The 27440-nt window shown below is 40.0% G+C and overlaps 4 protein-coding genes across 5 annotated transcripts; 2 read left to right on the top strand and 2 right to left on the bottom strand.

The window, feature by feature from the left end:
* The first annotated feature begins 888 nt into the window (after positions 1-888).
* Positions 889-5765, top strand: npy8br (neuropeptide Y receptor Y8b). The gene is made up of 2 exons (XM_088306196.1): positions 889-1128; positions 3733-5765. Exon 2 carries the CDS (start codon positions 3858-3860, stop codon positions 4959-4961), a length of 1104 nt encoding a protein of 367 aa, XP_088162322.1. The 5' UTR covers positions 889-1128; positions 3733-3857; the 3' UTR covers positions 4962-5765.
* Positions 5766-14284: 8519 nt separating this feature from the next.
* LOC148344571 (progonadoliberin-1-like) lies at positions 14285-16076 on the bottom strand. Its single transcript, XM_088299905.1, has 4 exons — positions 16051-16076; positions 15835-15978; positions 15627-15725; positions 14285-15446 (listed from the first exon to the last, which is right to left on the bottom strand). The coding sequence occupies exons 2-4, from the start codon at positions 15967-15969 to the stop codon at positions 15396-15398; spliced, it is 285 nt and encodes a 94-aa protein (XP_088156031.1). The 5' UTR covers positions 15970-15978; positions 16051-16076; the 3' UTR covers positions 14285-15395.
* A 563-nt stretch (positions 16077-16639) lies between these two features.
* Positions 16640-25028, bottom strand: kctd9a (potassium channel tetramerization domain containing 9a). The gene is made up of 12 exons (XM_088299877.1): positions 24842-25028; positions 24439-24560; positions 24318-24361; positions 24145-24241; positions 23963-24021; positions 23750-23878; positions 22310-22377; positions 22130-22225; positions 21308-21457; positions 20780-20885; positions 20563-20696; positions 16640-20250 (listed from the first exon to the last, which is right to left on the bottom strand). The coding sequence occupies exons 1-12, from the start codon at positions 24887-24889 to the stop codon at positions 20134-20136; spliced, it is 1170 nt and encodes a 389-aa protein (XP_088156003.1). The 5' UTR covers positions 24890-25028; the 3' UTR covers positions 16640-20133.
* A 210-nt stretch (positions 25029-25238) lies between these two features.
* ankrd39 (ankyrin repeat domain 39) lies at positions 25239-26970 on the top strand. 2 transcript variants are annotated; one of them, XM_088299891.1, is made up of 5 exons: positions 25240-25480; positions 25564-25680; positions 25757-25860; positions 25945-26148; positions 26252-26970. In XM_088299891.1, the coding sequence occupies exons 2-5, from the start codon at positions 25587-25589 to the stop codon at positions 26396-26398; spliced, it is 549 nt and encodes a 182-aa protein (XP_088156017.1). In that variant the 5' UTR covers positions 25240-25480; positions 25564-25586; the 3' UTR covers positions 26399-26970. The 2 variants fall into 2 exon arrangements, with proteins under 2 accessions (XP_088156009.1, XP_088156017.1); XM_088299883.1 differs by having other exon boundaries at positions 25239-25680.
* The last annotated feature ends 470 nt before the right edge of the window (positions 26971-27440 follow it).

The raw sequence follows: 27440 nt of genomic DNA, 5'->3' as shown, positions 1-27440 counted from the left end.
CTTGGTACAGTTTGACAGCTGTAAACAAGTAGTAAATACACTTTGAGTGCTGAATGCAGACTTCCTTGCTCACCATTTGGTCCTGCTATTGATTGATATTGATTTTCGGTGCTTTGCTCCAAACGCATCATCTGCGCCGCCCGGCATGCAACCACACTTGCCCGTGCAAACTACATTGACTTTAATTGAATTACATCGCCAGAATTGCTCCCAACGGATTTGGTGTGGACCCTTATTGGCCAATTAGGTGTAAAGCAGATTCCCATTGGTATTGCAAGTGAAGGCTTTAGTGTTTGTTGTTATTAATGTGTTGTGGAACGAAAGACAAAAATAGTGTAAATATTGTCTTCACATTGTGCTAAAACTTAAGAAATAAACATTTTCAAACAACCGATTTAGATACTCGCTTGTCAATTTTAACATTTCAATCCGAAGACTATTGCAGATCCCAAAATTAAAATGGGGAGAGAACCCAAACACAATTCTTTTCATCAAATAACCCCTCAAATTGGAAGTGACAGTTTTCAACACAGATGGATGATTCTGGACCACCTTTGTTTTACAACAAATAATAATTTCCCCCTCGTATGTAGACCAATGGTGCTCTTTCTCCTACCCCATCTTGACATGAATCAAACCATTTTTATATTTAGCAAGTTACATAAACTGCCTGACTATATTCATCAACAATACAATTTTGACACAGTAAATATTTTATTTAATTAAACAATGTTTTGTCACTGGATGAGTGAAGGTCTTAGATCTACATTTTCTCAGATTAGTGAAAGAACGTGTATGCACATTTCTAATCATTCACTGTCCCCACTGGCCCCTCGTGTGTGCGTGTGTGTGTGCGTATGTGTGTGGGGGCGCGTCGCTGCGCGTGCATGAGTGTATGCCACGGAGGAATTGATTATGTAACATGTTCCCAATCACATCGTCGTCTGAGCGCTAGGATGCGAGTGAGGTCGCTTTAAGGAATATCTATGCTGCCATCAGTCCGTCCCGAACAGCAGGACGCCTCCTCCTACCTTTTTTTGCGACACGACCGCTCACTCTCTGCCATTGGGGCTCACCTGGCGCCAAGTAAAGCGACTCCAAGCCAACACAAGAAGCTGCTGCATCTCGGTAAGAAACTAGAGATCAATTCTAACGAACTGACGGATAACTGGTATTTATGCAAACAGCTCAAATCAATCTTTAACTGCGAAAAGTAGAACGGTGCAGTTTATTGCTTTATTTTAAAAGAACAAGCCCTGATAAAACATCCAATTACAAAATTTGAGTCCTGTATCTGCTGTTAAGATTCCAGTAAAAAATGTACTTAAAATGCAATTTCACGTGCATTTCAGCTTTCTTTCGTCTTTACTTTCGCACCATATGATGCTTCGAGCAAAGTGACGCGCTTCGGAGCACGTTGTGCAACCGGCTGTCCCACGTACTCGAGAGCACGCACTTGAGGGGTGCAGACATAGAAGACTCCTAAATCTGCCCGAGATACCCCCTCAGACACACATATAGACACACACCAAAACTCGAGGCTCAGCTGCAGACACACCACAGCAGGGATGGTGGGCAGGACATGCACCCGTTCTCGCGCGCACGCAGATTGCCACTTTCACACTTTTCATCCTGTCATGCTTCTCTTCCGCCACTGCTGTCTCTCATTTGTGCATGAGCAAGTCCAGACCAGTGCCTGCTTTTGTTGTTGTGTGCGTGCACGTCATATCGCATAAGTAATTATTTTTGCCATGATGTCTTGAAAAATCACCACCATATACTTAGTATTATTTAGTATTCAAGATCCTTTCATCTGTATAATTTGCATATTAATCTGGATATTGTATCTTTTCTATATTAAATGGGTCAATCGATCAATCGTTAGATAGAGTCAGGTGACTCATGTCTAAATCTGTATAATCTGTAAAATTAGCTGATTTAGTTTTAATATGGATATTTTACATTCTCTAAAGAAAAGTACATTATAGGTCTTTCATCTACTGTACTGTACATATTTCAATACTCAAGGTAATCGCCTGAATCAGTTTCAGTAGCCAACAAATCATTTGCCTAAATATCTTCATAATTTCCATTCTAAAATATTTTTCTTTCAAGTGGGGCTGTGCAATTAATCAAGATTCAGTTACAATTTTGATTCTCCCACTCCATAATTACAGAATTGGCATAATTGTAAAAAATTATTATTAATACTAACTTTGAGTTGTTTTGAGGCATGTGCACACAAGTTTCTCAACCACGTCCGCCTCTCAAAGTTAGCTAGCCTACTATGTTTTCCCCTCGAGAGACCACTTTTCATAAGCTGCTTTGCCTGATTTGTACGACCAGCGTCCCAATGAAGTGGCAAATGAATTACTGACACCAACTCACAACAGTCCTGTGGTCCAGCCGCATAATAGAGCCTTATATTAGTTCCACTGTTCACTTTATTGACAGCACTTTTTCAATTTAAAAATAGATGATTTGATGAATTTAGTTTTGTCCTACAGGAACATAATAATAAAATAATAATTATAAATAATAATTTACTTCTCTTACTATTTTTTACATGTTTAAGTATTTTCTTGTTTTGTTCCCCAAAAAAATCCTTTGAATAATCCTGTTTTCAATTTTTTACCAAAGTAATCTGGTTTGACATTTTTTTTTTCATAATCTAGCAGCCCTACAAATAAGTAGGTTTAGTCAAGATCACCACTTCAGTTGGTTTAAATATTGAAAAAGTTGAAACAGCTTTGTTTTGGACTCCACGTCAACATCATGGCCCGAGCTTAGTTTGTAATCACCACAGACGAAACCGCACTATAATAGCAGAGATAGCCTCGGGCAATTTATGTCCCACCTGTCGACAGCTATCAGCGTTAAGGGCTCCTTAAATGAGAGGTAATAAATCTGCTATCTAAGGTAGATTTCATTCTGTTAGCATAGCTGTTGCAAGCCATGCTTTTTTTGCAGAAGAGAGCTGTGGACAAAACGGACTTAATAAGCATTGAAATTAATATGTTTTCTAACACACATGCACACGCACGTGCACACCTAAACACACACACACACACACAAACGCATTTTTGTGTGTTTCTTTTGTTTGTGTAATGGGCCGTCCTCTCAGCAGCCATTTTGGCAAACATGCCCGATAATGACATTAAAGAAGGCTCTGTTCTTATTTGCAGAGCCCTAATCAACATGATTAGCGATAGCTTTATTTACTTCCCCCCATTCATTGTGAAAGAGCGGCAATGAACAAAGACGGAGGAATGGCTTTCCAATTCTGCCCTTGATCACCCGGCATATGGCCAACTATTCAAATGATCAACTGATGAGTGATGAGCAAAATGACAGAAGTTCATGGTATCAATGTCCATTGAAAGGATTGTTCCTCCAAAGATAGAAAGTGAGCACATTCTCCCACTCAAGAAGATTGAAGCGGTGAGACAGGCTGATTGTCTCAGAGCAGTCATTATCTCCATCATTATGGGGGAAATCACATGCTATTTTAGAGACGCTGTAAATTCTTGATCTGCACCGTTCCCCGGATGATGTGCTCCTACCAAGCAGGATAGGGATGAAGATAAATCTGCTGAATGAGTGACATTCCACACGTATGCAAATGACAACAAGCTATTCTGAAACGATCATTCTCAGCTGCGTGCATGATATTTTAATACCTCAAGAGATGATTCCCATTTAATGATGACAACTTTTCTTATTTTCCGGCAGAAAATGAAGACCTTTGCACAGAGAAAAATAGAGAAAGGCTGGAGGTACTGCCAACATTATTCATAAAAAAATTACAAAACATTTGATTCTACAACTCCGGCGCATTTCAAGTGAACCCCAAAATAATGGAGCAACAGCCCAACAGCAACTACAACCAAGCTTTGTGGAAGGAGATTCCGTGGGATTTCACAGAGGACTGCTCGCTCTCGTTGAGCGGCACCACCTTCCTCATCGTGGCGTACAGCGCCGTTCTGGCAGTGGGACTAGTCGGGAACTCGTGCCTGGTGTTTGTCATCGCCAGGCACAAGGAGATGCGCAACGTCACCAACATCCTCATCGCCAATTTGTCCTTCTCCGACATCCTGATGTGCATCGTGTGCCTGCCGGTCACGATCCTCTACACGCTGATGGACCGCTGGATCCTGGGAGAGGCTCTGTGCAAGCTCACACCCTTCGTCCAGTGTATATCAGTCACTGTGTCCATCTTCTCTCTCGTCCTCATCGCCATGGAGCGCTACCAGCTCATTGTCCACCCCACCGGATGGAAACCGATGGCAAGGCAGTCTTACTTGGCTGTGGCTCTCACCTGGATCACAGCCTGTTTAATCTCGGTGCCTTTAGTCAAGTACAGCATCCTTACATTGCCTTTCCAGAACCTCACCGCCCCATTCCCAGTCAATGACCAACTTGTTTGTATGGAGCGCTGGCCTTCGGTTCAAACGCGCCAGGCCTACACCACCTCTTTGCTCATCTTCCAGTACTTCCTGCCCCTTTCCCTCATCATGCTATGCTACCTGCACATCTATCTGCGACTTCGGAGGAGGAAGGACATGGTGGAACGCGGAAGAAACACCACGCAAAAGAAAAACAAAGGTGCCACAAGGATCAACATCTTGTTAACCGCCATCGTGGTGGCCTTCGCCCTCTCCTGGCTCCCCCTCAACATCTTCAACACAGTGTTTGACTGGAACCACGAGGCCATCCCATCCTGTGGACATGACATCATCTTCTCCTTCTGCCATCTCATCGCCATGGCCTCCACCTGTATCAACCCAGTCATCTACGGGTTCCTTAACAACAATTTCCAGAAGCAGCTGAAGTCCACCCTGTTGCACTGTCGCTGCTGGGGCGTTGCAGAGCGGTATGAGAGTGTGCCGCTCTCCACTGTCAGCACAGAGGTCACCAAGGGGTCGGTCCTGAGCAACGGCTCCAACAGCATCAATACTTAAAGTGAAGCTTTTGGGTGAAAAAGCAAGCAACCAAACTGGCTCCCTCCTGTGCTCCCTTGATTTTATTCTTTAAAGGATTTTTGTTTTGTTCAACGCAAAAGCATGGTTGACATTTACAGAGAACCTGACAATCGCTGACCAGAGGGAAGTAAAGTCTTGTCCGCGGCATGACTGATGCCCTCCAATTGTTCTGGTTCATGACTAAAAAGGAAGTGACAAAATGACAGGACAAAGGTCGGGATGCTTTGCAATATAAAGGGTGACTACAAGACACACTTCACATGAGAACTTTGTGCATTTGCACTCTGTGCAATGCTGTGGGACCATAAAATATTTATGATAGCCATCTATCCGACCCAAAAAAGGCTATGCCTTAGATGCTATCTTTTTATGCTTAAGTCATTGTATTTAAATATTTGCAGCTTGCTTTGCAAACTGTAATTCTGTGCATTGGAAACCTCAAATGAAGTGACAAAGCCAAGATGGGTGCATGGCAAATACTGACAGTATTGATGACTACACACTAGAGTGTTGCCTGTGATGTGTTCATGATTATTGACAGAGTAGCCTATTGCACAGGTGAAGGGAAGAATATTTTTCTGTGGCTCTGGGCGTTTATATGCATTATATTCGTGTGTTTCATTTTAAGTAAAACATCAACAATTTAATAAATCTTGCAAGCTGAGACATTCTATGTTGTCCACGAGGATTTTTACGTCAATATATTGCGTGCCAGTGGGAGTAGGTTTATTCATGCATTGTGCCCTGCAACAATACATCAAGTGCCGTAAAACAAGAAAAAAAGTATGATTTCTCAACTATATATAACCCCACTCTATGAATGTATGGCCTGTAAAATATGTGACACTTTCAGTTAATTGTGTGGTTGGCAATAAAAAGCATTGTGTAGCATAGCAGGAAACATGTTCCTCACTTTGGGATGTAGATTGAATTAAAACATTTACCGTAATCTTGAGTATTGTATTCATTTGTAATTTCCATATCATTTTGCATGAGTGCGTGTGCTCTTTCTTTCTTATTGCGTTGTTTTTAAATTGTATGTAAAATGGATCCGCAACAGATTCTATCAGCTATAATTATTTTATTTTAAACAGGTTAAAGCCAGTTCATTGTCTATATGCACATTCTCAGATCACAGCGCATTTTAGATGCTGAATCAATCAAAGTGTCACATTTGGTGCCTGCAATGTTAAATAGCGTGGGGAGAAAAAAAACATCACTCAACACAGAGCTCAGTGGGACCTGTGCTAAAAATTCATGCTGAGGGAACGCATATCAACACATACTCACCAGCCACTAAATTAGGTACACCTGCACAATGTGATCTAGTACGAGGACTGTATTAAAAATATATTACTGCAGTGAGAACTGGGTAGTTTTGATGGGCACTCTCAGCAGTGTAATCCATATGGTTATTATTGCAGTTTTGTAGAAACATCCTGCATCGATCACACTGAGAAATCTTTCTGACATTATGCCCTTCATGTAGGTAAGTAACGTTACGACAGCATTCCAAACACCTCGCAGGGTGATGCGGTTCCATTAATCATTGTAACAGTTATTTTTCAGAATTGAGCATTATCTTTGCAAATGTGTTTTTTATATAGCGCTTGTATTGGATGGCATTATAGCCACTGAGTCGAAAATGATAACGCTTACAAATGATGAATATGATGCCATCAGCATCCATGTGTCATCTGTGACAATGTCACTATATGTAGGATGTTTCTAACCTCTGCTTAAAGGGTTTCTCACAACTCGTCAAATGTTTTCCCTGGGCAGCCTCTTAAATTAGCTCTCTGAAGGCCTTGTCAACATAATTGACTGCTTGCATCCTCCACCTTGGCCTGGGATGACATTTACTGACCTCTTTTGCCACCAGAGGCAGGGTGAGGGGGCCAAAGGCAGATGTAGTCCAGAATGCTGTCTTGCGTTGTTACACTAGTCAAGGCTGAGAGGGGCCGAGGGATTCTAGGGCCATTATAGTGCAACGAAACACTGGAGAACTAATGAGTTCACAGGATCTGACACACCCAATTAGTAGGGTTATTCCAGAAAAGATGTGTATCTTGGCTCCCTGCATTTTAATTTTAGGATATTCTCCTGGAAGCCATAGATCTTAGATCGCAGGAAAAAGACAAACTAATTTGGCAAGAGTGTATCAAAAGCTGTTGTTAAAGAAATAAAAAATATTTTGTCTTACCAAAATAAGGAAAGTCAATGTTCATGTGTTCCCCATGTTTCCACAACACAACTATAAATATGAATTATTTATATATGAATCAATTTAATTAAAAAAAAAATCAAAAACTTCATCTTGATTAATAATGGAAATTATGACACACCTTTTGGCCAAGAGTGTGAAAGCTCATATTAGGTGTCCTTTTCACATGGTCATCAGAAGCCAGGCTGGAATAGTAGAAATGGTTTCACATATACTAACATCTGTGCAAGAATTTTCCTTGTGAAAATTACGCTGAGGGACATAGTTGGAGTTTAACATCATCAACATAGTTCTGTAATATTCTGAACAAAAACCAAGCAAAAACAAATGCAGCATAAGAATGCCAGGTACTTGAAGAGAAAAGAAGCAACTCTTGTCTGGTGTGATTCTCTTCCTGAGGCATGTTACAAAAAAAAGAATTCACGAGCCATGGTGCACCCAGATCAGTTGCTCAAAGAAAAAAGAAATTCACAATCAGTTTCAGTAGACACACATGCTTATTCCGAAGAATAACCTTTTTATTATTATTTAATTTTATCATGGTAACTATTTTCGTGTTGCGAAATTCTAATGTTGAGTTGCTTATTAGTAGGAAATAAAAAAAGATGAAGAAACAGTGTGATTTTGGATTGATTGATGGTCAGCCTTATCTGCAACTACCAATTGGGGCCTGACTGAAAATAATATTTGGTATGCAAGTGTATCGTGACAAAAACATCAATGTTTGCGTGCAAGAGTCCTGCACGTTTTTCAAGTGTGGCAATGAGTAATGTGTCAAGATATGTCGGTAAAAATGTACGTATTTGTAAATAACGAGCGCCGATGACACTGAGGTAGACTTGCACGTGGGGCAGCAGTCTAAAATGTCCCCCCCAAAAAACTATCAGGATCAGGAAGTCAAGCCGCACCCCCTTATGAGATAATGGGTTATAAATCAGTGCCCGCCCCTCCTTTCCCGGGAGAGTTGCCTATTCGAAAACCTATGTGTTGTTAAGTGATTGCATTATTATTCAGTGTCATCAGTTTGATCAGAAAGGGCTTGTGTGTGTGTGTGTGTCCTAGTTTACAATGAAAGCTGCAGCATAAGAATATATAAATATCTTTAGCATTCAGAGTCACGTCTATCTTCACATTCAAAACCACACAAGTGGACTTCATTTGAGACAGAATAACGTCAGTACTATGAGCCACATGATTTACTAGTTGTTTAATTTCACTATATGAGGAGGACCGGAAGAATCAACCCTTGAAGGAAAATGAGATGCAAATTTGTACTCAGAGTAGGAGAGGGCCGGTTTTCTCCAGGAACATGCATCTTGTCAACGTGTATGTTGAGGAGCAGCTGCATCAAAACAAGTTGTCTTCCCAGAAAGTAGGTTTACCATATGTTCATTTATTACAGTTACATTACATCATTTTCTCCAGTATGCAAGCATGGAACTGTCAATGTGGAGTAAAACGTTTTTGACTGGCAAATACATTTGAAAATATTACTGAGGAAATTTGAATTTACTTGCAAATTAGTTTGAACGTACTTGTCGGCTCAATCCTCAAAATACTGTATTTCTTTCTACAATGCCATGGATATTGACTTAAAATATATATATTTTTTTATTTTATTCTTAATTATTAGCATTTGGCCTACAACATACCAATACTTTTGAAAGTTAAGTTAGGAAACTTTTTCATTCGTAATGTTTGCAGTGTTTTGTTTTGCATATTTATGTCTGCAATGTGGTATTATTCCCGCCATGCAACAGGGTTTTGACTTCCACATATGCCTACCCCATGGCATTTTGTGAAGCAATGCTGAATGGAAAATAGCAATGTTTGAAAGTTAAGTAAGAAAACATTGTTTATTCGTATTTTTATGGTTTTATCAGTGTCGATGATAAATAATAATAATAAAATGCCACGGGTTAGTGACGACCCTGAAGCATTATGGGGAAAATACAAAAAAGGTATGCACTGCAGTCATAATAAAATCATGAAAATACAAATAAACAATGTTTACTTAATTAAATTCCAACCATATTAGTATAATGTAGGTCAAATGCTAAAAAAAATATTTTTCTTTTTGATGATGCGCAAGTCAATACCCTGAGGCATAATGGAGAAAAAAATTGCATAATGTAAATCATGCACTGCAGACATAATAAAACCATGAAATTATGAAAGCGAATGTATTGGTGTAATGTAGGTGCTAAAATGCTTTAAAAAATTTAATAAATTATGATAAAAAAAAAAAGCTGTGGCTCATCATTAAAAAAAGTTGCATCAGATTTGTTTTACTGACAGGCGTCCTGGGTATGTTTTTGGAAGTGGTAAGTGCACACAACGCCACGCATCGGTTGATGCACAGCTGCAAAAGCGTTTTATTAAATAAATGAAGCCAAAATTCTATTTATCTTTATTTATTTAAATTTTTACTTTTGTTTTTTTGCTGGTCTGAAAAACAATCCGATCGGTGACTTATGTGATCTGTTGCACCACTACTAAAATTATGATATATCTATAAATCATATCTTTTGAAATCCTTTTTATTCACTAATTATTTCCCATATCTTTTTGATGAGTGGTGAGGCAGCGCCACATGACACACTGCTGACCAGTTGCCACTGCTGTCCTGCCTGTTGGTGCAAGTCTGACCAGAGCCAAAAGTCTGTTGGCTTATCTTAAAACAAAGACTGAAAAGGGGACAAACATAATCTCGCTGAGGGCACCGCACTTGTAACATCATTTCATGTTATCCACATTTGTTTTGAACATGCTGACTAAAAGTGACAACTTGCCATTTGCCAAGCTATGCCATGACAACCAGTTGCTAAGCAACCACCAGAGACTTAAGCAAGTTACTGGTCCCAGACAAAGTCGTGCTTCAGTGTTTGCATGTCTTAATGAGCTCCAGGGTTGCTGGTAAGGGAATGTTTGAGAAAAGGGTTGTTTTTATTTCTTTTTTAGATATTGTTGTTCTTTTTCTTTTTTTACACCCTTTATGTTTGGATACAATGAGTAAATTCTTTATTTAACGTGCAACTTTGAGGTAAGCTTGACCCACCGTATTTTGAGTAATAAATCTAATTTAAGAATGAATACTCATGTTAGTTTTTTTTTTTAACGAATGCATTGTTCGCATTCCAGGAAGCATCTTTTTTAGGGGTCAAAACAAAATAAATAGGCCATGTAAATGGACTAAGTTCGTTCTGGCAAAGAAAGGGAATTTCAAGCCAGTGTCGATTAGTGTTCTTTGCCACAAGCACTTCGAAGATCTCGGCTTTCTCAAGCGTTTTGCTTATGATAAAGGATTCATAAAAGGTTGGTGTGATTACAATCCATTTTGAAAAATGTGTGCTGTGTTGTGACAGATTGTGTGTGACTGATATATACACGAATGCACATGCAAGGAGCAGAGGAGAGCAAGCGTGCAGGTGCTAAATAGAGAGTTCAACAGCAAGCGTGTAGATACACCTTAAATGTCTCACAAATTACAATGTAGGAAACAACCCTCTATTACGTGTGGTCTCAGTACTAGCAGAATAAATGACCTAATCTCACCGTGCGTCATTTACAGCACGGCAGAGCATCGAATTTAAAACAATGACGCAAACATTTTTTTACCTCGCTGACAGTTTTGGCTGTCACTTCAGCCTTCGTCAGAGTAGTCCGTGTCTTAAAACAGCTGATCAGGTTGGGGAACCTTCAAATTAAGGCACCCCGACGCGATCAAAACAGCGCTCTGTCTCGTCACACGGAAGCGTGACAGCTCTGATGAAGGCTGAAGTGACAGCCGAAATTGTCAGCAAGGCAAGAGTTTTTTGCTTTAACACCAGAAAGAGTTTTTTTTGTCTGAAAAAAAGAAAACATTAAACCTATTGAAAAAGAAGACAAGACAAACGCCATGACGCTATATATCTTATCATTCTTCCAGTATCGATGAGTCTTAGGCACTATATTTTCGTCCTCCTGAGCACCTGGCTCGTACATGTATAGTCCAACGAACAGAATATCAACAAGCTCCTCTTCCTCCAACTCCTCAAATACCTGGATCCCCTCAGATAAATTTGAGATTTTTATGTGAGCTTTGCCATAAATCCCTTGGAATGACGTCACACGTCCGGGTTTGTTGCTCAGCCGACTCCAACTTCGGGAAAACTACTATTTTGTCAAATGTCCAATTTTTTTTCATTCTTTATTAATTGTATTATGTGTAATTACTTTACTTGTGACACAAATAGATATGATTCGCCATTTTCTGAGCTTACCTCACACAAGCAGCGTAAATAAACAAGCTAAGGTGTTTATGAAACTAATTGGTTACTTTAAGTTACTGATGGTCAACTATAGACGGGGATTTTGCATTTATACACCACGACAATGAATAGAAAATTATATTCAATGAATAAATACATATGATGCCTTTCAGCTTCAAAATGATAAGGTTTCACAAAATGGATTCCTCTCTTAGAGGTTCTTTGCCAGGCCATTTACTGCAGCCACTGCGTCTCGCTGCTTCTTGTTTTCAGTAACTGACAGGTGTGCCTTATAGACAAAGGAGTTGAATGAACATTTCTCTTTCAATGACAATGTAAAAACTTCAATTCTTGGAAAAATAATTTCGTGCAGACTCTGCAAAAGAGATCAAAAGAAGTGCTTCATTTCTTTTCACTGACCAAGGATGAATTTGGCAGGCTCGCTTCACCCTCAAGGATGTTTTAATGACAAACTGGCGTGGCCCATGATAGAAAGTCACACACAGACACACTTAAAACATTACACCGAAGACAAATAGGGAGAGAAAAGTGTACTTATGAACATGAATTCACTGTTTTGTATTAAAAAATAAATACAACAAATTGTGGCCGCCGCTTCTTTATCCAGACTTTCCTCACAATTTCCCAAAGGAAGTATGTTATCCAATTCTTTAATGATGGGATTTTGAAAGGAATGTTTTCTGTGTTTCACATAATGCGAAGCAATATGGTATCCACAGTATCTGATGTGATCTTCTCCTTCAGCTGCTCACCATGTCTTCACTGATTTTGGTGACACTGATTACAAATAATCCAGTGTGGCGCCTCTCTGCAACAGGTATTTTCCTGATTACAGTGTTGTTAGAAATCATACAAGAGTCCTCGTCCTAGATATTCTTTAATCAAATAAGTTTGCCCACTTTGGATGTTCCACTTTAGTAAAGTTCAAATCTCTGATTGAGGTCTTTTGCAAATGACTGTGAATATTTTTCATGTCATACTTTAATGTACTGTCTGTGCCAAATGGCTTCCACTAAAAGGCAGAAACGATGTTTTGTCTGATGAATGTTGAGTGAAAATAGCTGCCATCACATGAATAAGACCGAAACACCCTAAAGAGGCTTTTTGCATATGGCGCTGTGACCTCATATTCGTTGCAGATAATACATTTACACTGTGATTTTTTTTTTTTTGGAAGCAGAAAGTCCAGCGACCGTCCATCTATCTTCATTTGACACTAATTATGCCAAATACAATAAAAAAAATACAGATCTTAAATCCACAAACAAACGTTAGATATTGTTTTATTAAATCACTTGAAATGTTCATACTAACAATAATAAAAACATTACGACACTCGTATTATATCACTAACTAGGATTTTTTATTGTCATACTGATAAGCTTCTCTATATCTTAAATCACCAGAACAGTAGGAAAAATATTGACTTACACATTCATATCAGTGGCTGTAAGCACAGCCCGACTGACGATCTTTTCCTAATTTGCTGCTTGATGCTTTGGAGGAGGACTTACACAGACCATGTTTCCATCTGTGATGGTTAGTTTGGGTACATGTAGAATAACGCAATTTTTCAAAACCGGAAGAGACCGAGCAGTATCTTGGCAACCCGGGAGATTACGTGCAAAGAGCCCAGTGATTTTCTCTCTGGTGTGTTTGCTTATTAACAGCACATCACTTAAACTAGTTTGGAAAAGCACTTTCCATGACAGATAAGAGTACAGATGGACAGCAGGATATGAATAGTTGCCAATCACGTGATTGCTATTTGTTTGTCCGCCATTTCGGATGACCAGATCAGAGGGATAAAATAGGCTTGTAACGGAAAAAAAGTAGACTGACTCATGTTTGTTTTCATTTGTTTTTTCTGTATAACACTAATGTATATGTTAGCAATTTTCTAATCTCCTTGGATGTGCTACGATGAGGACTTTAAAGAAAAACTGATTCTGAAAAGACACGGCACAATGACAAAGTGGCTGTCATACAATCACATCACATAATTTAGTTAGGCATAGCGCCCAAGGGTGCGTTCGCAAATCCCACTCTGAGCGCGTTCAGCCACCCTCCGGACCGTTGACAGAATCAGCGTGTTCTTAGAATGTTGTGTTCAGTTATTCAGAGCGCCGCACGTACTCTGGCCGCTCGAACTGGAGAGACAGAGATGCAGACCGTCAGGCAAGATGCAAGGGTGATGGGATGACGCAGGATTGGGATGACCTCTTTCACTATTCTCAACCGAGACTGTTCCACTTACTGACCTGGAATTGTTAGCAGTTTAGCTTTCGTTGAAATGCCAGCATGGGGGCAACGGCTGTGTGCTCAGAGGTGCATGACCTCGTCATAAAACAAAACGAGTTATAGACATACGGTTGGTTCTATACCTGTAAAATGTCATTAATAAACGTGCAAGATTTGTAAAAGTTCCTTACATTAATAATTAACATACAAAACATTTAATATTTTAAATTAGCCCCGTGTTGGTTTTTCAGGCTCGCACTACGAGCAAAATGAGATGATCGCATGTGGGTCAAACAAGTCAATCCAGAAAGCTATCATAAAATAGTATAATTCCTAACACAGGGAGTGGACAAAAAATATGGAACACGTCATTAGTGATTGAGTAAACGGTCTTTATTGAGAAGCTAAAATATTAGCAGACGCTACAAAATCTATACCGTTGATTATTTTTAACTGATAAAAGCAACTCCTTGCCTGTGGGAAAAACAAAATGGAATTTCAGTTCGTCAATGCTAGAGAAGCTAATAATGCATTTGTCTGACTTGAAGTGCAGTGCGTGGGTTCAGTTCACACTCAGTGACGGTGTGAATGTTGAGTGTGAATGGATATATCTCCCTCTCTCTATACGCACACACACACCCCAACATACAGCCATACACACCCTGCGCTTGAATGGCGAGGTGAGTTGGCACCAGCGCCAGGGACCCTAACAGGATAATAAACTCTTAGAGAAAATGGATGAATGGAACTTGAAGTAGTTTTCTATCGCCATTTAGTGGTGGAATACCAAATTGCGTCTAATGTGTTGGATGTGATAGTGTATATATTGAATGTCTTGGTTTCACAAGACAAACATAATCTTTCTGTTAAAATACAACCTGAAACATTGTTGCAACTAAGGAGGAACATTCTAATATATACGTGTCTAAGAAAGAGAAGGAAAATGATACAAAAGAACAAAGTCAGGCTCAACATTTCTAATTCATGTATAGAACTGCTGAGGGAATGGAGGATGCGTGGATAAATGTATGATAAAAGAGGGGAAGATGAGGAATTGAAATGACAAAGCGTGGAATAAAGGCCTCACCTCCTGCTTGAACTGGCTCATTCATCTTGCGAGCATGGTGCACACTAGGGAGTGGGTGGGCTGAGGTGGAGAGAGATGGATGGGACAGACCTTACATCTGCCATCAATGAATGTTAAATAGATTAAATTGACAAATTAAAAAAAAATCAACTAAGTGGAATGGTAAATAAAAGCATAATGGAAAAATAAGCAAGATTGAGGAAAAGAGGGACCGAAAAACAAGTGCAAGACTGGTAAAACAAAGTAGCATGGTAAGAAAGCTAGATGGGATTAGAATGGAGATAAACAGCGAGGAAACTGAAGCGATGGAAAGATTAAGGAAGCAAATCAGACAAGATAAATGGACGTATGGCACAGAAGAAGAAAAAAAGGAAGATAGATGAGCGGGAAGGATCGATATCTGAAAGGTAGGCATGAAGGCTTTATTTGTGCATTGTAGCAGTGAAGTCTTGGTTCCAATTACCCCAAGCCCCGTTTTGTAAATGTTTTTAAATTTATGTTTTTACACCCTGTACTGAGTATATTCAGTGAAAAACACAAATATCACATCACAAAGACCTATGCATATTAACATTTATTTTACAACCACATTATTTTGTTTTAAAGGTTCTGCGTCCAGATTGCCAACCTGCAGCATTTCCCTAAAAGAAAAAAGGGCACTTGTTATGATTTAAATAAATAAATAACAATAAGAGAAAACAAAATGTTATGTGTGTGTATATATATATATATATATATATATATATATATATATATATATATATATATACATATAAATATTTACACTATCCAATTGGAAATGCAGCAAATGCAAAACTTACATGAAATTCTTTCATCCTGAAAATTTTGGCATAATGTAAAAAGTCTCCACATGCCAGAACTCTGCAAGGCTTGTAGAAATGCTGAAAGTCATCAACCTCCTTTGGATGGAAAACAAACATTGATTTGTTATAGGAGGAGAGACTGAATGGATGAATGAATCAATCAAAGAATGAATGTAGCACCATTGGAGTAGTCGTGGATGCTTACCGGTACGTTGGTTTGCTGGTCGAAAGGATGCAGCTCTCTTTTCCCTCCAGGGTTCAGTCCATAAGACCAGTGCTGACTACAGATCATGTGCACTGATGTTGCTAAAATCAGCATCAACAGCACCCAAGACGCCATCGCTATACTCTGCACAAGATAAGGTCCATATATAAAGACATAATACATAAACATCAGAGATTTTGAAACAGTCAATTTTACCTGTTGTAAAAGGCAAGCTGCTTTCAGTCGTCTGCAGTCCTTGAGTGGACCCCGCAGAATAGCATCCAAGTTATATATTTGGTTTTCTTTCCTTTCAAAGCCCATTTATTTCACTGCAGGGGGTCCCAAAGTGGGATTAAGCAGCCATGACCTTCAAGGCAAGCAAAAAGATTGTCCTCCTAAAAGACATACATTTGCATCTCCATAATTAGATCATGTAAAAGTGTGGACTATTTTCTCAGCAGTTAAAAAAGTAAAACTCATATAGATTCACTGAAGAGTGAAATACAGTATTTTAATGTTAATTAATACCATTTTGATAAAGCTAAAAAAAAAAAAGAAAAATCAACCATTGTATGAAATTACAATAACGCGCCTGTAAATTACTATTATGATCAAAGCTAGATAGGAATTGGCCTTCTAAAAAGCATGTTCATTCATATGCAGCCAATACTTGGTCAGAGCTCCTGTGCATGAATTATGAAGGTGATTTTAGATTTTATTGAGACAAAACTGTACATTGGAGAGGCTATATGTAACGTGCAGCTATTTTTATGAAGTAAAACAACACAAATGATGGAAACAGGAATCCTCTTGTTTCAATGTGTTTATTTTTAACAGTCAAATAATGGAAAAGTATTTCCACAGTCAAGTGCAATAATCATTAACAAGGAGATCTACACCCCAAATCAAAACAAAAACAACCTTTGCTCCATATTGCATTCACAATACATTTTCAAATAAATAATCAGATCCCTTCCTTTGACTTTCACACTAACGGTGTGATACGCCAACATTGCCTTCATCAATCACGCTCACAAGCTTGGTACCTTCTGTTAAACAGAGTAAAAAGTATTGCATTAGAGCAGCGCTTAGCTACGGCGAAATGTTTTTGACCGGCCAAAGACAAACAAACACATGCAGACAGACAGAGTCCAGCAAGGAGAAGAGTATTCCTTGAAATAAAGAACCTCTCCCTAAATCTATATACAATCTTTTTGGAAAGTTTTGGAAGCACTGGATTGAACACACATAATACATTTACATTTTTTGGAGATGAAAAGATACATGTTTACTTGTGCAAATAGGTTCAAAGCTTGATTAAGTGATTATACATGGAGAATTACCAACAACAATGATAACGAGCATGTCGCTACCCTTTAGGCAAAACTAGATAAATATTTTGTCTCTCTTAATTTGAAAGGTAAGAGGTGACTGACCTACATGGACATTTTAGTATGCCGAGCCACAGTTGAATACATGCAAATGGATCACTCATGCAAGAAGGGAGGTAGCTCCACAGAGCACAGAAACAAGAATAGGCATTTTGAGCACAAAATATTGAGTGTTGTAAAAGAGGATGGTGACAGCTGTAAACGATGTATTGTTCCTGAGCTGTGTTGACATCTAGCTAGTCGCATTGTTTCACAGCACTTTGAGCCTTGACACTGCTCTCCTCTTGCTTTGGCTTACATCTATAAAGCGTGTCAGGCCAAAGTTCATTTTGGTGAAAAGTACAACACAGTCATTTATAAGAGAGACATTACTGGTTCTCTAACAGCAGCATTCAGAAAGTGCCACCATTGCCAGGTTTGAACTCCTATTAAATCAGTGAATAGAATGTAAAATATACATACATATAAATTATTGTGCCAAACACCAAATGATTGTAATCACTGTATTGCATTCAGACACTTCTACATAAGCTAAAGACATTATTTTGCTTTATAATACACATGGAGCACCTCCGTAAATTGTCACCTTATTGTGGTTGGACGGGTTTGTGTGCCCCGCTGAGCCTAGGAGCCAAGTTGTGTGGGGGTTTATGCCCCTGGCATGGTCACCCATGACAAACAAGTGCGAGGTGAGTCACCAGAAAAAGCGCAGCTCAAGAACCCCTTATAATGGGGAAAAACCTTCGGACTTATTTTTCCCTCGCCTGGACCAGTCCAATGCTGGGAACAGCCGGAAGAGAGAACATGGTTCTGCCTTCACATGGCTCACCACCGGCTGGAAGGGCCAAGGGGGTCGAGTTGGGACCTTGCTAGTCTGATCTCTGACTACAGAAGCTAGCTCTTGGGACATGGAATGTCACCTCGCCGGCAGGAAAGAGCCCGGGCAAGTCTTGTCACCTCAACCTCGGCTTGGGTTCTGGTGCAACTCCTCTCAAGAGTGGTTGTACTCTATTTGAATTTGACATAACCAACAGTGAGAGGCGCTGAGGAGTGGTCATACTTAATGCCCCCAGCTCAGTGCCTCTATATTGGGGTTTACTCTGGCGGACGAGTGGGTAGCATCCCTAAGCATTCTGCTGTTGATTGTGTCAATGCATCAAATAATAATAATAATAATAATAATAATTTGCCCTTTATTAGTCCCACAATGGGGAAATTCGAGATTCGAACCCAGGCCTCCTGGGGAGACTGGGTCCTGAACGCGGCGCCTTAGACCACTCGGCCATCCTGCAGCAGTTCAGAGTACCAACCCTTCCTGGAGTCTTTGGGATGGTGCTGGAGAGTGCTCCCTCTGAGGATGCCCTTGTTCTGTTGGAGAACTTCAATGCTCATGTGGGCAATAACAATAAGACCTGGAAGGGCATGGTTGGGAGGAGTAGGGACTTCCCCTGCTCGTCATGGATTGTCCATCGCGATCACCATGTAACAACATAAGGGTGTTCACAAGTGCGCTTGACACCAAGACACCATAGGCCACAGTTCAATGATAGACTTCGTGGTTCTGTCATTGGACTTGCAGCCGTATGTCCGAGAAGAAGGGGCGAAGCTGTCAACTGATCACCAGCTGGTGGTGAGTTGGCTCGAATGGTAACAGTGTCAGAAAGAGCTACAACTCCCATTTCAGGTAGAGCTCTGCACACGTTCTAGGGGAAGCAGGGGACATTGAATCTGAGTGGACCATGTTCCGTGCCTCCATTGGTGAGGGAGCCGACCGGAGCTGGGACCAGTAGGTGGACCTCAGGACCTGTTGGTGGACACCAGCAGTGAAGGATGTCAAGTTGAAGGGTTTCTATTGGGCAGCTGATGGGCACCTGCTGGCTAAAGCGGAACGCAGCTTTAGAGGTCGTGGTGGCAAGAACTCAGACTTGGGAGAAGTTTGGCAACGCCGTAGAGAATGACTTTCTGACAACTTCAAAGAATTTCCGGTCCATTACCCAACGTTCCAGGAGGTGGAAGCCGTGCAGCATCAACACTTCAAGTGTTGATGGGGAGCTGCTGGCCTCCACTCGGGACGTTGTGAATCGGTGGGGAGAATACTTTGAAGACCTCAATTTCATCATCACGTCTTCACATGAGGAAGCAGTCTGGGTATTCTGAGATGGGCTGATGTCACCGGGGTGGTGGAGGAGATCGCCCATGAGTTCCAAAAGGCTCTGGATGTTGTGGGGCTGTCCTGGTTGACACGCCTCTAAAACAACACATGGATATTGGGGGCAATGCCTATGGATTGGCAGACTGGGTGTTGATTCTCCATTGTAGGAAGCAGGACCAGAGTGTGTGTTCCAGCTACAGGGGATCACACTCCTCAGCCTCCCTGGTAGTCTATTCAGGGGCGCTGGAGTCTAGGGTCCGTTGCGAAGTTGAATCTCAGATTCTGGGGGAGCGGTGTGGTTATCGTCCCAGCTCTACACCTTCGGCAAGGTCTTCAAGGATGTATGGGGATTTGCCCTAACAGTCTTAATTTGTTTTGTGGGCTTGGAAAAGGCGTTTGACTGGATTGTGGGTGTTTGGGACTACTGGGAATCGGATGACCTAGTATTGGCTCTTCGGTTCATGGACAACGGGTGCCAGTTTGGGCGACAAGTCTAGGCTTCCCTGCTTCAGCTGCTGCCCCCACGACCCGACCTCAGATAAGCGTAAGAGAATAGATGAATTGATGGTGGACAAAAAGACACTAAAATACATCCAAAACAACCCTGGATAAATACTGTGATATTTAAAGCTAACACGAGATGGGTAAAAAGTCAGGGAAGTGCAATACAATTACCTGCGCTAAATGCAGGTAAAAAAAGAAATTGAGACTGAGGGAATATACCCTCAGAGGCTGTCGAAGTTGAGTGATACTCAGTTATCTAACACTCTGTGACATATGCAGTGGCGTCAGCATCTCTTCAAAAATGGCTCCTTTAACATTGGACCCCCTCAGATTAGCTTCTTGTAGATCGCAGCCAGACAGATCACAGTTCTGCAGCAAGAAAGCAGTTATACGCATTCCATACCGTCATAAAATTAACAGATACAGAAAATCGTTATTTACACATGGAAGGCAATTAACAATGTAAAAATGTAACTTAAAAATTGCCAATACAGTTAATAACAATTTAGACCTTTTAATGGATCATTGCCCAAAAAAAAAAAAAAAAAACAAGAAAAAACAACACAAAAACCCTGTTTACAGGTTGACCACTTCCACTGCTTGATTTAGGATGAAAAAAAAGATAATGTGGTTACATTATTGATTTGTTCAGTGTTAATCGCGCTGATGGCCTCATCTCACCTCAAGATCCGTTCCTGCTAAAGTGGCACCCCGCAGGTTGCAGTTTTTCAGCTTTGCGTTTTTCAGAGTGGCCACCCGCAGATTAATGCCGGTCATTTGACTTCCTTCCATGTCGACTCCTTTCAGGTTGGCACCTATTTGCCAATGATAGTGACTCTTAACAAAACCGCAAAGAGGCGACCACAGCTGCCATGGTTAAAGATGTGTGATGGATTACCTTCCAGGTTGGCCTTTAGCCCAGAGGGATCTTCAAAGTTACATCCTTTAAGAGAAGCTCCCTCGGCATTGGAACACAGCATCTTCACACCTTGTAAGTTTGCACCCTTTGAGAAACCAAGCATTAAGAATAAGCATGTTTCATTGCAAATGTAAAAATCACTTGTAAACTATTTCTGTGTACTTCTTATGTGCTTAATTGGGTCAGTGTGGGTGCCTGTGTGGACTGAACGACCTTGTTTTCACATGATTGAGGGGGCAGGAGATGTGAAGTGGACAAACAAATAAAGACTCCATTGTTAAATAAAAGAGCGTCAAATATTCATTCATCTATTTTCTATACCACATATCCTCACTAGCACCGCGGAAAAGATGGAGCGTATGTCAGCTGACTTTTGGGCGACAGGGCTGGAGCACATTGGATGGACTGTTTGCGAGCCAATCGCAGGGAATCCAAAACTACCGTAATTAAATTGCAAATGACACAACATAAATCTTGGCGAAGAAACAGTATAGCAGACTGACTCACATCCAGGTTGGCTCCGGACAGATCGGCCCGCTCCAGATTGGAACAACACAGGTTGGCGTGTGTCAAATTGCAGCGGCTGAGATTCGCCATCTTGAAATTGATGTAGCGTAAATCAAGCCGAGACAGATCCGCGCCACTGAAATTAAGACCCTAAAGGAGTAAGGGGATCATTTACTCACAGTTTTCAGAAAAAAAACAAAAAACATCCTATTTTTTGACCAAATGCAGTTTAGTCATCTGACTTACATTTACAAATAACTAGAACATGTACTAGATAGAATTTCAGTTATTCTTTGGGAATTTTGATCATCCACAGTAACCAGCGACAACAATAAACCAAAGCTTGATGGGAGCCAATACAAGAGCAGTTTGAAATATTCTGCCTATGTACATGTAATAATGAATGTTTAATATTTTCAAAATTTGATGCAAGTTAGAAATATTAGTAACTGGGCTAAATAATTAGAGTTGTCCGCCATTGCAAAATAAAACCATAGCAATGAACATATCTAAAATTAACCCAACAAAACTGAACATTAATATAAGACAGAACATTTGATATAAGAGTGTGTATTGTGCAAGTGATCAAAGTAGTGTCTCGTCTGTGTCTTAAGGAGTGGTACTCTGGTCTGAATATACGTATTTCATCTCCTTGCTCCACTCTTAAATGTATGAGTATCCATAACACATAAATCACATTTCTTATATTGACAGATAATCATATTTCTTGAACAAAATCTGTGGGATGCATTTCATGTTTCTGAAAGGCTGCAGCCATGGGATGCAGTAAATTCCTGAGATATTTTTTCAAACTTGTATTACCTGGCAACGGAGTTCTGACTTGGTAGGTGTAGCCAAAAGAAAACGCACAAACTCTTTGCGGGAAATGGGCGAATGGTCTTCAGGCGGTTGTGAGTTCTGGTATCACGGTGCAGATATGACAGGTCAGCGCACACAGATGGGACATGAGAAAAAAATGTTGATAACGTCGAACTACATTACCTTCATGACCAATTCCAACTGATCGGCAAGTTGCTCAATTCCAAAAAAACGAGCCTCCTCAAGAACGCCTGCAAGACATATTCCTCCACTGATTATTTCTATACATTAAGGCTGAATGATTTTGAAAAATAATCTAATTGCTCCCCACCCTCAATATTAGTTTTTCAAAGTCCTCTAATGACCTAATATTATGAATAATTTAATTCTGGACAGGTTAATTATATAGTCCATTAGAGAAGCTGATTGATCAAATAAATTCGGATAACATTTATTATTCAAATATTAGGTCAGAAAAAGGTTAGCAAAACAGTGCAAAAAGAAATACATCTGATATTTTAAAAAGAAAACACTGTGCAACAAGCTTTCACTTTAGTTTTCCATAATTCATTAAAATATATGTGTCCATGGATAAAGTAGCCATTAACAATTCTGCTTTCAACCGGGCTAAATAAAAATCAAGTGCATTCAATTAGATTAATGACATCTCAAATATCTCTCAGTGCTCTAATAACATTGCAAGTAGATTGGATTATGCACGGACAATAGTTGTGTTCGATGGCATGCTATTTTTCTATTTTCTGTGTCCACTGTTGTTGCTGAAACTTCTGAAATGTCTCCAATGTGGATCTAATAAAGTTTCTCTATTTCAAATATATATTGTATTACAGGACTTACTCCTCTTCTCTGTTGACATACGCAGTGGCGTTCCGACTTCATATCAGCTTTCCAGTGGCTGTTTACCTTTCTTTTATGTATATTTTTTCCAGTCACTTAAGTGGCCTGAAACTTTCCTGTTTGAAGTTGCTTACTCTAGTCTCCACTGTAATGCGGTTGTACAAGTATGTGACAAGTGTACTGTATATCACACAAGCACCTATTTCCGTGTTTAGCGACTGCTATTTGCTAGTTTAGAAATTAGCACAGCATACTTGTCTTTTTACTTACTACTTTCCTTCCCTCGTGACAGGCGATTTTACAGGGTGGCACAGCCACCCTGTCTTTTGCCAACCTACCGGCCACCCCAATAAATGAAGCAATAAATACATATTTTATTGTACATTTTACTTATATGGTCTTCATAGTGCATCTAAATGTTTTCATGACCAGTTTAGAATTTACTCCCACACTCCGCCGCACTCACCTTTCAAGAGGAAAATGGTTCCAGCCATCCATGGGCCAGGCAAAAATTTAGAAAACGTCATTACAGTCATCTGATGCTCCGCTTACACGTAACAATTTCCACATTCTCAGACTAAAAACTGAAAGTCTTCATGAATTTTTAGAGTTTTACGGGAGTTCCCCCCGCCCAAATTGCAGTCTTTATGTTTTGAAAATTATATCTACTACAATGCAACGTAGATTCTGATGTTATTAATTGTAAATCCCTACTCTACATGTATAATGCTCATATATGTTGAATCATTCTAAACTTCTCCTTACCTCTTATATTTATGCCCTCATTGATAATGAGCTGGCCATGCCTCAAGTAATTTAGAATTGGCTCAAAGTATTCAGGGCTGCGGTCGATGAGATAGGCCCCATGCTCATCTTGCTTGTTTCCCCACACATCTGCAGCAAAGAGAGAATTACTACATCAACTCACATTGAAACTAATGTGAAACAGATTTGGGCAGCATTCGTGGCCCACCATACCTTTCTCCCGAAACATGTGAGCTAGCATACTCTCTGGCTCTTTGCTGACCAGGGTACTCCTAATAGACACATTTAGTTAAGTCATACAAACAATACAAATGAGAGAGTGAATAAATAAGGGTATACTTTGCACGAGGTAAAGACAATGCTGAAAATAACAAGAGTGTGTGTATGAGCCATACCTGGTTGTGGTAAAGAGACGACCACCAATATTCAGGGTCAACCAGTCAGTGTGAGCACCTTGTCGATCAGATCCAACTTTGACTTCATTTTGAAATTCTTTGAGCAATTACAAGTGATAGTCTTTAAGGTTCAGGTATTGTAAGACACAAGCTGAAAACATGTCACAACTCACCAATAAACGGATCACCTTCTGAGACATACAGCACGTCATCATCTCTATTAAACCCAAGGGGGAGAGCATTTAGTAACAGGTCAATAAAAACTATGTTCTTATTTGTGTTGCGTGATCTTACCTGATAAGGGCAATGTCATCGATGAGACCTCCCCGTCCATTATATAAACAGGATGCTTTGATTCCTAATTTATTGCTGGCTACAGATAATAAGTCAGACAAAGCTCCATATACTGCTACAACCTGAGAACAGAAAATATATTTACTGTATTTATTTGTGTACAGTCTTCGACAAGTTAGAAACAAGGATGGCATGCCCACGTGCAGGGCTTATTTAAGTGTAGTTAGAGTGTATGCGTAAAATTGTAGAAGGCAAAGCGAATGAAGAAACCTCACATTGATGAATTAATGAATGAAAACAACAGACTTAAGCAACGACTAAAGGTATGAAATCCAACAATAACAAGATCGTCAAATATAGCAGGCCAAGCATCCTCGCACAAGCGAGTGGAGCTTTTACCTACCTTGCCATTTTTCGACGTCCCGTTAACAAATAACGTGACTCTTCTCATTATTGCTCTTTGGTTTGGAAGTACTTTATTCGAATCTTAAAAATAATTTCGTGCCAGCCAGCTAACATGTACCGTATATCAAGCTTGCTAGCTAGCGACAAAACAGTCAATAACACGAGATTGACGATGCCTTCGCTGCACTCTGGAATTAATGTAAACGTTCCAATATAATTATTGAAGTCTAATGTTTGAGACATTAATATTATAATATATTAATAATTTTTTAATATGATGACTAATATTTAATAGTAAATGTGAACACAAAGTAGTGAGGTTGTCTTAATATAAAACAATTTAAAACAAACAACCGTTTTAGAGTACATTGAAAGTGTCTTTGCACTCCGCACTGCGATTGGTTCAGCAAGACTTGACGTCATTACGTTTGTACGTCTTGGGTGACGTTCCAGGTAGCGACATCGAGTCGTGTTCGTCTTGTATTTATTTACAAATAAGAGCTTAATTATTTTTTTTGACTACATTTCAATCCAGTTTCAAAATTCGTTTTATTTTTTTGGTATTTTGCATCGAGTTAATTCTGAACGTTTTTGATTGCGTAAATCAGAAAGCCAATACCTGTAAAGGCTGTTCAATGTAAGTTCCCAAACCAAACTAAGATGCAATTGCTTGTCTTTATAAGCAGGTTAAACGTTAAAATGATGATGATTGAATTTTAGTTTTATAAGTCCATACGAACACAATGGCTTCTGATGGAGAAAAATGTTGCTCGTGCTGCACCGTTCCTGTCTCTCCCAGTGTTTACCAGACCGTGCATGAGATGGACTTTGAACGAGGTTTGTATCGTTCAACTATGAGACATTAAAGTATAAATTGATTATTGAGGTAAATATCTAAATTTACATTATACAGGTATCTGGTCTGCCGCCATGGATGGAGACTTGAAGAGAGTCCAGTCACTGATCCAAAAGGGCACCCATCCAAACCTCAGGGACTCAGCCGGATATACAGCTCTTGTAAGTTCTCTAAACTGTATCATTTTGGTAATTGTTCCCGTTTCATGAGTCTAATGTGCTTCATTTGTGCATATTTTGTTTCAGCACTATGCAAGTCGCAGCGGTCACCTCACTGTATGCGAGTTTCTTCTTGAAAATGGTGCTTGCGCATCTCCTCAGACACCAGGTGGTGCCACACCCCTCCATCGGGCAGCATTCTGCGGCCATGTGGACGTTGTTAGATTGCTGCTGCTCCATAATGCTGATCCAATGACCTCTGATGATGACGGTGCGTCTCCTCTACACAAGGTAAAATATGTCTGCCAAAATAAAATGATAGCCACTTCGATATTGCCTGAATGATGACAATTGTTCTAGCATGTTTCTGTTATTTCCTAAAATGTTTGAGCAGGCTGCAGAACAAGGTCATGAAAAGGTGTGTCAGCTTCTTCTTGAGACCTGTCCTGCACTCTGCAGTCAGAAGAACAAGAGGTTCCAGCTACCCTACCACATGGCCGCTCAAGAACACATCCAGAAGCTCCTAAAACAATTCCTGTAACAATATATGGGTAGTTTAATTCCACTTGTACAACAAAGCTTGAAGACTGAGGTCAGCACACTCTGACGACCCCAGACCATTGAGGCTGTGGCTTGCTCAATATTGCCATGACCCTGCCTAGTAAGCAGAACACGCACTACTCCAAGAACCAGTTCTTAGTGTCCTTTTCTCTATTTTTTAATATATGACAATTCTTGAGCTGGCCAGATCCCCCAAAACTGCATGATGGCTTTTAAGACAGTTCTTCTCACCATACCCAGGAAGAAGAAAACTATCTGCTGCAACTATTCATTGTATAAATTGTCTGTAAATGTATTGAGAGTACATCTCTGCAGAGGATGCAGTAAGTCCTGGTTGCAGAGCGGAGTTTGAGGTGTGGCTCAACATGGGGTGGACCTAAATGTTTGACACCCCCCCCCCCCCCCAAATTTATTCTTGACCTCTTTTTTTCCCCTTTTTTTTGTTAAACTATTTCCTTAGCGGCTGTAACAATGTACCGGCTTATGATGTCATGAATTATATATATTTAAAAAAAAAAAAAATTGTACTAAAATAAACCCCGCTAAAACACTGTACTGATTTTTGTGATGAGATTCATGACAAACTGGCAAACCCCCTTTTGGAGCTGGGCTTGTTATTTTTTCTGATCTCAGCCCTGTACATCACAGCAGGGAGGCAAACATCATAATATTGCGTGGTATGTCAATTGTGTTTTTTTAAAACGGCAACCTATCCTCGCATGTTTCAAATGCTCTACGACTCTGGCCCACGTCAACCGATGAAAGTATAAAGGTGTTCTGTGGAGTATTTTGGATGTACTGACATCAAACATGAGCTCACATGATCATCTTCACTAAATCAAAAATACCGTGCCAATCGCTTCTCCACTTAAATATACTCAAGCGGACAAGAGCAAGAATGCGCATGCTAACCCCAACTGGTTATATTATGGACATTTAGCTGCAAGCTAAGGTTTTGTTGAGTCTCTGAAGGCAGGCGGCGTCGAGCAGTTGCCGGCAGGCAGGCATGGATGTTTCCCCCC

The sequence above is a fragment of the Idiotropiscis lumnitzeri genome, chromosome 1 (assembly GCF_059441095.1).
Source record: "Idiotropiscis lumnitzeri isolate Australia: NSW breed Sydney's pygmy pipehorse chromosome 1, RoL_Ilum_1.0, whole genome shotgun sequence".
Taxonomy (NCBI): domain Eukaryota; kingdom Metazoa; phylum Chordata; class Actinopteri; order Syngnathiformes; family Syngnathidae; genus Idiotropiscis; species Idiotropiscis lumnitzeri.
The sequence above is the reverse complement of the archived record's forward strand: the minus strand, read 5'-3'. Positions and strand labels throughout refer to the sequence as shown.

Bases quoted from the DNA above. Each gene is read 5' to 3' on its own strand.
- LOC148344571 (XM_088299905.1), bottom strand. From the start codon at position 15,969: ATGGCGTCTTGGGTGCTGTTGATGCTGATTTTAGCAACATCAGTGCAC. The intron at 15,726-15,834 runs GTAAGCATCCAC...TTCCATCCAAAG, and splicing joins ACCAGCAAACCAACGTACCG to GAGGTTGATGACTTTCAGCA. The intron at 15,447-15,626 runs GTAAGTTTTGCA...TTTTTCTTTTAG, and splicing joins TCAGGATGAAAGAATTTCAT to GGAAATGCTGCAGGTTGGCA.
- kctd9a (XM_088299877.1), bottom strand. From the start codon at position 24,889: ATGAGAAGAGTCACGTTATTTGTTAACGGGACGTCGAAAAATGGCAAG. The intron at 23,879-23,962 runs GTATGGTGGGCC...TCTTTGCTGCAG, and splicing joins TCACATGTTTCGGGAGAAAG to ATGTGTGGGGAAACAAGCAA. The intron at 22,226-22,309 runs GTAATGTAGTTC...CCGTGATACCAG, and splicing joins AGTTGGAATTGGTCATGAAG to AACTCACAACCGCCTGAAGA.
- npy8br (XM_088306196.1), top strand. From the start codon at position 3,858: ATGGAGCAACAGCCCAACAGCAACTACAACCAAGCTTTGTGGAAGGAG.
- ankrd39 (XM_088299883.1), top strand. From the start codon at position 25,587: ATGGCTTCTGATGGAGAAAAATGTTGCTCGTGCTGCACCGTTCCTGTC. The intron at 25,681-25,756 runs GTTTGTATCGTT...TACATTATACAG, and splicing joins TGAGATGGACTTTGAACGAG to GTATCTGGTCTGCCGCCATG. The intron at 25,861-25,944 runs GTAAGTTCTCTA...ATTTTGTTTCAG, and splicing joins CAGCCGGATATACAGCTCTT to CACTATGCAAGTCGCAGCGG.